The sequence below is a fragment of the Lottia gigantea genome, assembly GCF_000327385.1.
Source record: "Lottia gigantea unplaced genomic scaffold LOTGIsca_115, whole genome shotgun sequence".
NCBI lineage: Eukaryota > Metazoa > Mollusca > Gastropoda > Lottiidae > Lottia > Lottia gigantea.
The window spans coordinates 717,565-730,706 of NW_008707123.1; the positions used below are offsets into that span (position 1 = coordinate 717,565).

At 34.5% G+C, this 13,142-nt stretch overlaps 1 protein-coding gene across 1 annotated transcript; it reads left to right on the top strand.

Annotated features, from left to right (window-relative positions):
* Positions 1–210: 210 nt before the first annotated feature.
* LOTGIDRAFT_199271 (hypothetical protein) lies at positions 211–13,058 on the top strand. The gene is made up of 26 exons (XM_009047702.1): positions 211–349; positions 503–664; positions 1,072–1,215; positions 1,560–1,777; positions 2,138–2,325; positions 2,659–2,766; positions 3,070–3,246; positions 3,443–3,575; positions 3,875–4,107; positions 4,472–4,572; positions 4,908–5,068; positions 5,221–5,368; positions 5,813–5,982; positions 6,310–6,424; positions 6,717–6,844; positions 7,253–7,387; positions 7,809–7,898; positions 8,121–8,311; positions 8,560–8,681; positions 8,998–9,124; positions 9,387–9,445; positions 9,793–9,934; positions 10,353–10,584; positions 10,898–11,011; positions 11,378–11,540; positions 11,965–13,058. Exons 2-26 carry the CDS (start codon positions 559–561, stop codon positions 12,111–12,113), a joined length of 3,654 nt encoding a protein of 1,217 aa, XP_009045950.1. The 5' UTR covers positions 211–349; positions 503–558; the 3' UTR covers positions 12,114–13,058.
* Positions 13,059–13,142: the final 84 nt, after the last annotated feature.

Below are 13,142 nucleotides of genomic sequence, written 5' to 3' on the forward strand. Positions count from 1 at the left end.
ATCAGCATTCAAGATTCTTCTCGATTTGATTGAAATTTAAGGACTGTTTATATTTTATAGGTTGCTGGTAGTGTTGATACTCTGTACTATGCTTCTATTACTCCTGAAGATATTAATAACAATGTATCTCATGGACAAGAGGTCGTGATCCACAATTTAGACGACCTAGATGAAGATCTGGAAGCCACTGATTCCCCTGATGCTGGTCATTGTGTTTGGTATGACATTTGTGGGAAGGATCCAATTACAGACAAAGACCAGAATTGTCCTTATTATGGTCCAGCTAAAACTCTTAATGATACAGATGGTCTGAGAATATTAGAGAAATACTGTCCATCTCTTTATACAGGTTTGTTTCTACTTTAAGAATTTGTAAAGAGGTTTATCAGGGACGCAGATAGCATCAATTTGCACCATTCCAATTTTCAGGCTGCTGCTTCTGGAAGTCAACCTGATGTCCCCGTATCACCCATAATTTATTATTCCAATTCTTCTATTTCAGGTGAAGAAACAAAGACATGTTGTTCCACTGGACAGCTCAAGGATTTAGAAACCAATATGGCCGTTCCTTTCCAAGTTTTTAGCAGATGTCCTTCTTGTTTCCAGAATTTTGTCAACTTGTACTGTTATTTTACCTGTGATCCACATCACAGTGAATTCGTCCGTGAGTTTTCTGTTAACAAATTAATGTTATCTTCTATTTACACATTTATATTTAAAGATAGCAGGGCTGGGGGTATGGGACTAGGGTGTCAGGTGTGTGGCCAACTGGAGTAGGAGAAGAATTTATTTTGAATTGAGAGTGCACCTCACATCATCACATGATGTAAATGTGGATGATACAAATTTTTGGGGGTGTGAAAGGTCCAAGTGATTGCTCCAGGGGTGTGAAGCCTGAAAAAGGTTGGGAACCAGTGTGCTGAATAATTGGCTTATTTGATGTCTATGGTAAAAGTGGTTTACCAAGAGCCATGTAATGGAAGGCAACAGAATTTTTGCCTCAGGAAAAAGACCCAAGTTTTGAGGACCTGATTTGTTGGGTAATTTACTAAAGTAGATATTTATTTGTAGATGTGAACACCACTAGAGTAGATGTTAAAACCAATAAAACTTTAATAACAGTGGTAGATTATACAGTATCTAATCAATTCGCTTATGGAATGTACAACTCTTGTCGTGATGTAGAAATACCTGCTGCTAATGAAAAAGCTTTAGGTAGGATATCAATTCTTGAATTTTTCACCAGTATTCAGATCACAATATGTGGCTAGTCTAAAAATGACGGAATTTTGTTAGATTTTGATTGGAAATTGAAAGATCTTACCGAGAACCAGAGCTTAAAGCTGAAGACATACAGAGGTCAATTAATTTGTTTGATTTTTGTCTTCTAGAGCTTAAATTTGGCTTATGTGTCACTTATCAAAATTAAAATCCAACATTAAGATCCTCTGTAATCAAAAAAACTCTGTATGATTCCATTAAATTTGCAAAATTGGTCCTTATTAAGTGGAATTTTAAATCACTGGATGTAAATTCTAATAGAATTGATTTAATTGTAGATATATTATGTGGCAAACCAGCGAAAGATTGTAACACGACCAACTGGTTAGATTATATGGGGGACACCATCAATGGTCAGACTCCCTTTAAGATTAATTTTTACGTGGGTAATGATTCTGTCAGATTTCCAGACAACATCACCATATATCCATTATTTAGAAATATAACACCTTGTAGTCAACCATTAACCAATACATCATCACCTTGTAGTTGTCAGGTAGGTTCAATATCCAAACTTTAAGGTTTCCCTCATTGTACACTGCTTGTCTTTGGTCTTGGTTATTTCAATCAGAAGCTGAGAGCAGTATGAGAAACTGCATTTTATTTAAATTTTCACCTTTCTACCGCTTCTTAACTGAAACGAAACTTTTAACTTGATAAGATCTAACTTACTAAGCTGTCAATCAAAATGTCACATGATCTAATTTACTTAATGATGAAGTATCCACTCAATAGAAAAATTTAGCCAATGATAATTGGATGAAAAAAGTGGATTAGATTCCCTAATGAACCGGTCCATGAATTATTCATCATTAAGCACAGTCTGGTGTAATTATAATGTATGTTCTATATTCAGGATTGTAGAACAGCGTGTTCTCCTGTAAAACCACCGCCCTCACCTCCTAGTCCGTGGGAGATATTACATATTGACGGCTATGATTTCATCATGGGAGTTATCTTCCTTACTTTCCTGCTCTTTTTTGGTTCCTACGCTATTTGTTATAACATCATGGTTCAGGACTCTTTAGGTGAGACTCAATTTGTGTACACTCTTGCCTCAATCAGTCATAAAGATGAGTAGATGCAGACATTGAAACGCTTCCATCTGCTCAAAGGGATGGTGCCGTGTGTGCTACAGACTATTCTTGTAAACTTTCCCTTATATCACACTGCATGGCATTGGAAGAAGTTCATAAACATATTCAAGGTTTGCAAGCTTATGAAGCACCATTCATTCGTTCAATCATTCATTCATATATTTGTTCATTCATTCATTTATTCGTTCATTTATTCATTCATTGATATATTGATTGTAGGACTAGACTGTAATGAAGATGATGAAGGAAGTAGCGAGGTTTATCATTATGATTTAAGGAGAGATCAAGATAAGTCTAGTAGATATGACAACATCAAAGAGGAAGATCTGGGATGCATGGAGAAAATAGGTGCCAAAATGGAACAGGTCTTGGAGAAGTCTTTTACAAGGTAAGATATTAGGCGTGAAATCTGACATTGAGCAGACATTTTGAAATGAATGTTTACAATTATTACATTTTCATATTTACTATCTACATTATTGTAATTGTGGCCGCGTGTTCTACAGGCTGTGCACATTAAAGATCCTGGACAGTTGGAAATTGAAAAAGAGCAGGCTAATGTCGCTGTCCTCGCAAAATATCACATCGCGCACTACATGGCGTTGTCTGTCTTCATTAGCCATAAGGTGCAGAAAAGTAGGACGTAAAAATCCATTCAAATGTTTTCATTTATTATTATATGTAATTGTAGATGGGGTGTATTTTGTGCTAGAAGACCAATATTAGTAATAGGACTAGCTATATTGATATCTCTCTTACTATCAGTGGGCATCACCCTGTTTGACGTCACCACCGACCCTGTTGAACTCTGGTCGTCACCCAGCAGTCGTGCCCGGCAAGAAAAAGATTATTTTGATTCTCATTTTGTGTAAGTATTGTTGACTATTACTGGGGGTCTGATGTTATAGAAGATAATCTCCTAGGATATTAAACTTGATTTCATTGGCCCAGTTTTAAGCAGGCTAAAATGATAGAAAACTCTATTTCACAGTGTTTCATTTCATAAATTTAGAGCCATTTATTTCGTTTCATTTCATTTCATTATTTCAATGTTGTATTTCTAGGCCATTTTATCGTACAGAACAGTTGATTATCACAAAAACTGGTAATGATACCTCATTTATACACACAAACCCTCCACCTTATGGTCAAGATGTTGTCTTTAATGGTATCTTTGAATTAGAATTCATGCATCAGGTATTGACACATTGTGGTCTGATTTTTCTAAACTTAACAAGAGTTATTTCCCTTCCTATGTTAAAAATATGAATTGGATAAACCTATGAAATTACTGCTAAGTTTTGGCTGGTTTATGAACTGGTCTCTGTCAATTCAGCTATAAATGGGTAAGCTTATGGCTGATATAGGAAAGATCAATGTCAAGAGGTTTGATCGAGGACCAGCTAGTAGAAAGGATCCTCCTATACCTAACTTGAAAAGATCAAAGCCAGGATGTTTGGCCAGCAGTTAGAAAATGGTTGATGGTATTTTTTCAGTTATTACGTCTACAAGAAGATATAAGTAATCTAACAGCAGTACATAACAACGAAACTGTCACATTAAAAGATATCTGTTTCCAACCCTTGGCGCCAGATTACAATGATTGTACTATCATGAGTTCCTTACAGTATTATCAAAACAGTTTGAAGAAATTAGATGCAGTGATCTGGGATGAGGATCATTTCTATATTTTAGCAGATTATTTAGATCACTTACAGTTCTGTGTTAGGTATGTATTCTTTCCAACCTTTTTTCACCCCTCACACCCCCAGAGTAGTCATTTGAACCCCTCACACCCTCAGAGTAGTCATTTGAACCCCTCACACCCTCAGAGTAGTCATTTAAATCCCTCACACCCTCAGAGTAGTCATTTGAACCCCTCACACCCTCAGAGTAGTCATTTGAACCCCTCACACCCCCAAAGTAGGTCACACCCCGATATCACCCTCCAATCTCATCCCCACCCCCAGTTCCCCAATCTCAAGTCCCCACCCCTAGTCCCCCACAACCCAATGAATGTTAATCTTGTCATAACTGTTTTATTATATGGTTAGACAAATGACACTTAATTAATGTAAGAAAATAATTTTCAGGGCTCCAGCCTCTGTCAATGATACTACAGCGTTCCATTCATCTTGTCTGGGACAATTTGGAGGTCCCGTCTTTCCTTGGATTACGTTCGGTGGATTTGAAGGTTAGTTGAGTTCATTTCACTGAAAGTTTGTATTGCAGAAGAGCATCTTGACAATCTTAAGCTATTCCGAATGTCGTCTCATACCTTGACTGCAATAGCCACCTTTCTTATATCACAGAATGCATTGATTTGATTGGATTGTACACATACAAATATAGCCAATTGTAGCCCTAGACTTATTATGACTTATTGTGTACAGACATTCTGTCGAGGACTCTGATTGGCTGTATTCGCTAACATACAATCCAATCAAATCGTAACCTCTAGTCCTATCTTTAGTGTTATAATATACAAGAACTGCGTGAAAACTAACGACAGTTATTTCACCATTTCAGGAGATGATTATAAAACATCAAAAGCCCACGTCATGACCTTCATTGTCAACAATCACCTTGACGACAATAAAAACGTCAAGGCCCAGGCCTGGGAATCAGAGTTCATTAAGTTTATGAAGAGTTATGATAATCCTAACATGAGCATAGCTTTTAGCTCTGAGGTAAGCTAGTTTATTTATTTATTTATTTATTTATTTATTTATTTATTTATTTATTTATTTGTTTATTTGTTTGTTTGTTTTGCCAGTGTGATGCAATCATTCATTTATTTATTTGTTTATCATTCATTCATTCATTCTAATTCTATTTGCAGAGATCTATCCAGGATGAATTAAATAGAGAGAGCTATTCTGATGTATTAACTATTGTTGTTAGCTATCTGATAATGTTTGGGTATATTACCTTTGCTCTTGGTAAACTAACTAGCTGTTGTTGGATGTGCTATGAACAGCCTCCCTCTAGTACGATGAGATTCTTTGTAAGTATAGTTTATGTTTCACTCTTTGTGTTTTATTGCCCAGACGTCCTTGGCCTTTTATTTATTCATGCCAGCTTAATAAATAAGATCAGGAATTTTTCTCCAAGTGTTCATTAATTCATAAGTTTTGGTAAAGGAGGAGTGCATGTCAGCTTTATACAACAGGAATTTGACTAAATCACCCTTTTATCTATTGTCTCTCTTAATCTCTATATTGTTTCTTGTTGGTATATATTTTGTTATGTTTTATTCTCTTGCCATTACATCTGATAACGACACGTGTATATTGTGTTGAAACGTTATGTGCCTAACCTTATTAAAGTAGTGAATTACATTCCATAATATTGTCTTGTGTTTTGTTATAAATCACCAGTGTTCAATATAATATAGGTTGTCACTCACTGTATATTTCAGATTGATATGAAAGTAACAATGGGTCTAGTTGGAGTATTAATAGTTTTACTGTCAGTATCAAGTTCTCTGGGATTCTTCAGCTTTGTAGGAGAACCTGCTACTCTTATTATCATTGAGGTGGTACCATTCCTCGTCCTGGCAGTCGGTGTGGATAATATTTTCATCCTTGTTCAGACATTCCAGGTTTGTATGGGTTCTGAAGCAGGATTGTTAATTTGGCTGTATTTGCCAGTCATCTCCTATGATTGTATTTGACAACTTGAGAACGGCTTTCAAATTGTTATGAGCTCTCAAGATTGTCTAAGAATATAGCGACTGGATTGGTGAGTTCTGCTTTTAAGAATTCATAGATTCAACCAGACGTGCAATGAAACAGGATTAAACAGTACTCAGAATTTAAGTTGGTGGTGACTAGCGCCACCTGAATATTAGGAAATTCTGGAATGAGCTGTATCTATTGTAAGAGAGAGTTATAGAACTGTAATGTATGTATTATGTATCTAATTGTAGAGAGACAAGCGACGTGCTGGAGAGACGATAGAAGAACAAGTTGGTAGAACAATAGGTAAAGTGGGTCCCAGTATGTTATTGACATCTTTATCTGAATCATTGGCCTTCTTCCTTGGTATGTTTCTTTCCTTATTACCTCCCTTTATCTTATTCTTTGTAATTAAGAGATGTCTGGTTGTCAGAGACTATAACAACAGGACGTTCAACTATCAGATTCCCCAAATTTCAGAGAGAACATAAGCTTGTAAACGAAATTAATCAAAAGTGATATTCCTTATAGTATTTTTGAAGGAATGGCGCGATCTTTGAACAGTTCTGAAGACTATTTTCATATACTCAAGACTAAAATCAACCCCTGAAAATGGTGAACCTGTCCCTAATAAGCCAATTTGTATCGTATTTTCTAGGTGCTCTAACTGATATGCCTGCTGTAAAGATATTCTCTCTATATGCTGCTATGGCGGTGTTGTTTAATTTCCTTCTACAGATTACTTGTCTTATCAGTGTCCTAGCTCTAGACGCTCATCGGGAAGAGGTTAGTGTCTTCATTTATACAGTGCTTGGTTTGTAGGGAGGGGATGAGTTGGCATAGATTGGTGACCTGGGGAATACAGAGTGGGGTTAGAGTCAGAATGTTTTAGGCTATATTCTCTGAAAAAAAGATTGCAGGGTAAACCTAAGAGAAATTTAGGAAATAGTAAGAATTATAGGGGGAAGGGGGTTATTCAATCGATCTAGGATATTGAAAGAGGTAATAATAGAATGAAAAAGATGGAAAACCATTGAAAACCCCTGATCTCAACAGTCTCATGTGCCTGAGGACGACGGGGGAAAGACGTCGAAACATTGTATAAAACTTTAACCAGTGATTGTTGTTCTATAAAGCTGTGTCTATATAGTATATATAATATTGTGATAATTTTCTATACTTTGTTTTGTTTAGGAAGATAGGTTTGACTGTTATTGTTGTAGTAAGACTAGCTACACTGATAAACTACAGGCTGATGGTATACTATTTACATTCATGAAGAACTATTACTCTCATTTTCTAATGAAAGAATGGGTTCGACCAATAGTGGTAGGCTTCTTTTCTTATTTTATATTCAAAATATAGAACCAGTTTTACAAGCTGATAGAGCTGTATTCAGCTATCTGTATACTCATCTAGATAATTACATTACCAGCTGATAAAGCTGTATTCAGCTATCTGTATAGTCATCTAGATAATTACTTTACCAGCTGATAGAGCTCAATTTCAGCTCTATGTATAGTTGTCTAAATAATTACTTTACCAGCTGATAGAGCTTAATTTCAGCTATCCTTAGGTTGTCTTACTTAATATCTACTTTACCAGCTGATAGAGCTCGATTTCACCTATCTGTATAGTTATCTAAATATTTACTTTACCAGCTGATAGAGCTCAATTTCAGCTGTTTGTATATCAATTTAAAAATAACCTTGTGTTAAAGGGATTTAGTTGATGATAATATATTTTGTAGATGGTGGTATTTGTGGGGTATTTTTGTACCAGTGTTGCTATGATACCTAGATTAGAAGTAGGATTGGATCAGAAACTGTCTATGCCAGAGGTGAGTATATTTTCAGTTTCGAACTAAACTGGTCTTGGTTCAGGTATCTTCTCAATGGTCAAGGTATTACGTCTTGATCTTATACCTTGACGCTAACATGGAATGAGGTGAATACAGTCACTTGGAGCATTCAGTTTCATGTGTTATTATTTTTTACAATATTTCTGTTATTTTATGTAAGAACTAATAGTATTGAATATACGTATCTGTTATATTTTTCAGGATTCCTATGTTTTGGATTATTTTGAAAGTTTGAATAAATATTTGTCTGTGGGAGCTCCAGTGTATTTTGTGGTAAAAGACGGACATAATTATGAATCCAAGATGGGACAGGATGCGGTGTGTAGTGGAAACGGGTGTCCAGAAAACTCTCTTAATGGTCAAATATACCAAGCCACCAAGTGGGCTAACATGTACGTATTATACTCCCTTGAAGGCCGTGGTTCGCCATTTTCAGGGGTTGAGACGAGTCTTCATTTAAACACGGATATTTCTGGACACACATTGATTAAAAGATTTAAAGTCTCGAATGTCAACAGTAGGATGTAAACACTATTACTGATTAGCTCAGCTAAAAAATTTCCTTTTCGGAGACCAGGGTACGATTGGTTAAACAGATGGCAAAGATGTCTCTTAAAATGATTTTTCCTTTTTGTTACAGAACTAAAATATCCCACTCCTCCAATGATTGGTTAGACGATTATTTTAATTGGTTGAAACCTGGAGGGCGGCCATCTTGTTGTCGCTATGACAATACAACCGGTGATTTCTGTGAAGCTATAGGTTAGATAACATTATGATTAGAACCTGAAAATACTACAAAATTTTGTCGTAGTTTTCTTAGGTGTATTGAACAGTTGAAGTATTGAATAAAAAAGAATAACAACAAAGGTGTATAACAAAACTATAGAAACACATTATTTTTTTTTTGAATGCAGGCCTTGTTCTCCTGTCAAGAGGACTCCCTCCGCCATTGATTTCCCAGCAGATGTCAATTCAACTGGCCACTATAAGATCAAAGTGTCAATATATTCTAAGGACTTCACTATTTGCAAAAAAAAGGAGTAGAGCTTGAAATATTTGCTGTTTTATTTTACAGACACGAATCCTAACTGTATTGAGTGTAATGTTTCTAAGTTTAAAGACAATCGACCACAAAAACAAGATTTTATGAAGTTTCTACCTTGGTTTTTGAAAGATAATCCAGAAATCAAATGTGCTAAAGGGTTAGTAAGAATTAGAATTCATGCTATAGATACGCTGCTAATATGAAATTTTAATGTACTTGGTGTATGTCAACAGATGGTGCTAGTGGGCAACAAAATGTCAGCAGAATTTCTCTCGATTTTATTGGCAATTACATATATATGACTTAAAAGAAACCTCTTTAAGATATCTGGACACAGTTTTACAAATTTTAACAGAAATAAAGTTCAGTTTTGTGGTTTCTAAATTGCTAGTATCTAGTTTTTATATTTTATATTTCAGTGGTCATGCTGCTTATGGAAATGCTGTGGAGATTAAAAATGATACCAACACTATAGGAGGTGAGGCAATATTTCTGTTTTCAATATTAAAATGGTGATGGGTAGAGGAGAGTTGTATCAAATATTTAAATGTCTTGACGTTATTGATACAAATTTCACCCTTTCTCATGATCCTGTGACTGTGCTTTCATGACATTGTTTTCAATGCAATGTTACAACCTTTCTTCCCTAATGACACGTCCTGTGCATGTGCTTTCGTGACAATGTATTCAATGCAATGTTACAACCTATATGATGATGAAATACCATATATTAATGTCGATATTTCACTGCCATCATTACTCTAACTGGAGAAAGAAACTAGGATGTAAAACTCTGTACATGACATGGTTTATTTTGTGTTTCAGCCACGTATTTTATGACGTACCATTCTATATGTAAGACATCTAAAGATTATATAGATGCTTTAAAATATGCCAGAAAGATAGCAGAAAATATCACCAACTCTTTTCAAAACTCTTCTGAACACTTCCAGGTTTTCCCATATAGGTATGTATTTATCTACTTATGTATCTATGTATTTTTGTACTTATGTATATGTACTTATGTATTTATGTACTTATGTTTATGTATTTATGTACTTATGTATCTATATACATCTACTTGGTATTTTTGGTAGATCAAAACATGTAGGTCCTATGAACATTAAAGAGATTGTTAAGAAGGTTTTCTAGACTTTTTATGTGTATCTGGGAGACAACTTACAATTTGCACCATTCCAATTTTCAATCTGATGTCTGTGGTTCTTGTTATTCTACTATGACGTCACTATCACAAGAGACGTCAGATTGAAAATTCTAATGGTGCAAATTGATACACATAAAAGAGTAAGATAACCTCTTTACAATCTCTGTAACAAATTCCATTAAGAAACCATTTTAACAATTTAATATTGAACTATTTTCAGTGTGTTCTATGTGTTTTATGAACAATACCTAACTATAGTTTATGATACTATATTCAACCTATCAATATGTATAGCATCTATATTTCTGGTGACGTTTATTTTACTGGGATTTGATTTCTATTCGGCTGTTATGGTTGTCATCACTATATGTTTTATATTAGCTGATTTATTAGGCTTGATGTATATGTGGGACATCTCTCTTAATGCTGTCGCTCTGGTTAACTTAGTTATGGTAAGCCATTATGTTTATTATTTTCTAAATGCTTATCTGTAAATGAAATGAATGGAGTTTTACATCCTACTGTTCTGCAACTTATGAGCTAATGCAGCTTGCAATGAGGGACATTTTGCCAGGACAGTGGCATTAGCCTACTCTTTTTTGATTTCCAACTGTTGAGAGATCTTTAACTTGCACAGTCTGAAGCCTCAGTTTATTGTCTGATCCAAACGACAAGATACTTTTTCTATGTCAGCCCCTGATGTGGAAAAATCCTTAATTGCCTAATTAGTTCATCAATTTATGTATTTAATAATATATTTGACAGGCTGTAGGAATATCGGTGGAGTTCTGTTCACATATAACACGAGCGTTCACAGTCAGCACCATGACAACTCGTAAACTACGTGCTAAAGACTCTCTGGCTCATATGGGCAGCTCAGTAAGTTTCTCAGCTTTTATCTTTCATCTTCTAGTAAAGTTACCATCTGTAGACTATCAAATAGTATAGAAAATACTTAATATTGATATACTGTATAATTACAAATTTATTGCACACTATCCTTAACCTATTGATATCTTGCTGTTAGTGTTCATTCATTCATTCAATACTTCATTCATTCATTCAATACTTCATTCATTCATTCAATACTTCATTCATTCATTCAATACTTCATTCAATCATTCATTCAATACTTCATTCATTCATTCATTCAATACTTCATTCATTCATTCAATACTTCATTCATTCATTCAATACTTCATTCAATACTTCATTCATTTATTCATTTCTTCTGTCTATTTACAGGTATTATCTGGAATTACTTTAACCAAATTGGTAGGAATAATCGTGCTGGCCTTTTCCAAATCCCAGTTGTTCCAAGTATTTTATTTCCGAATGTATTTAGGTATTGTGATCTTCGGAGCTGCTCATGGTCTAATGTTTTTACCCGTATTACTCAGCTACGTGGGTAAGTCACTTTAATATCTGTTTAAAATCATCTACATCTGATGAATTGATAATCAGGGAAGATCAATTGCCAAAAGGTTTGGCCAAGAACCAGCTGGTAGAAAGGATCCTTGTAAACATAAGGGATGTCGTCTAACGCAATACATCTTCACAATATCAAGCTATTACGAACTTCACCTTATACCTTGACTGCAATAGCCACCTTTCTTGTATCACAAAAATTGCCTCTATATCACTTGGCAAATACAGCCAATCAGAGCTCTCCACAGAAAGACTGTAAACATTATGGTTTATTGTATACAGACTTTCTGTCACTTCCTATGATTGGCTGTATTTGCCAAGCAATATAGAGGCAATTTTTGTGAATTTCTTACATTTTCATGTCTCAGATAGAATAATTAATGTAATAAAATGATATATTCTAGGTCCACCAGTCAATAAAGCTAAGATATTGAAGAAGAGAGAGAATGATAGCACTATTAATAATCAACATACAACTAACTCTACCACTAACAGTCAAACTAATTTAGTTACAGAACACACTAACTTCCCTGATTATAACTGTAGATTATAGATACACTCACTGACTGACTGACTGACCAAATGAATGAATGAATGAATGAATGAATGACCAGATGGATGAATGAATGAATAGAATTATGAAAATATTTAGTGTTTATCCATATTTCGAATGAATGAATGAATGAATGAATGAAGATGAAAATATTTAGTAAATAAAGAAATGAATGAATGAATCTGGCGTTAGATTGATACAGAATAGTTAAAAAACAAAAAAGGGTACAGTACAGTAGAGGCAAACGTTTAATATTCAATTATGTTAGTCAGGGATCATGGGCATGCCTCAATGTAAATATCGAACTCATGAATATGCAAATAGGGGGGTATCTTTAGGTCAATGTCTGTTGAAATGAATATTCAATAAAGGGGCATATACATATATTCATATTTCAATATATATATATATATATATATATATATATGATTAATGATCATGAATATGCAAAAAGGGGCGTATCTTGAAACACCCTGAGATTTTATTGGTAGGGAAAATAAGCCATTTGTTTTGTTAATAGTTTGTTATTGTATATATTTTTCTACTGTTATGCTACTATTTGTTGGTAAACGGAATCTTACTGCTTATATTTTAATGAACTGTCATATTGGCTTCAAAAATACTGATAGTCTTAGAATTTCATTGCTTCCATAAACATGTTATATAAAACACTTCCCTCCGAGAAATTTCAACACGAACTTTCAGTCAAAAGTCAAAATATAAGACTAACAGTATTATTTTGAAGCCGATATACTAATTCAGATGAAAATAATCAGTAAAATACTGATGATGTGGGAAGACAGTATGTATATTTGTTTGTTATTGAAATCCTCGCTATTGGCAGTGCTTTAAATACCTTTTACCTATTTGATGTAATGTACATGTTATCTATCATTATTAATATATAAAACCTACTGCTCAGTTTCTAATAAACCTCTCGATATTAACTTGTCTTATAGGTGAACATGGTCGACCTTAATATGGGCATTAGCTGACGTTTGAGTTACCATCTGTTAATGGTAAAAAGAG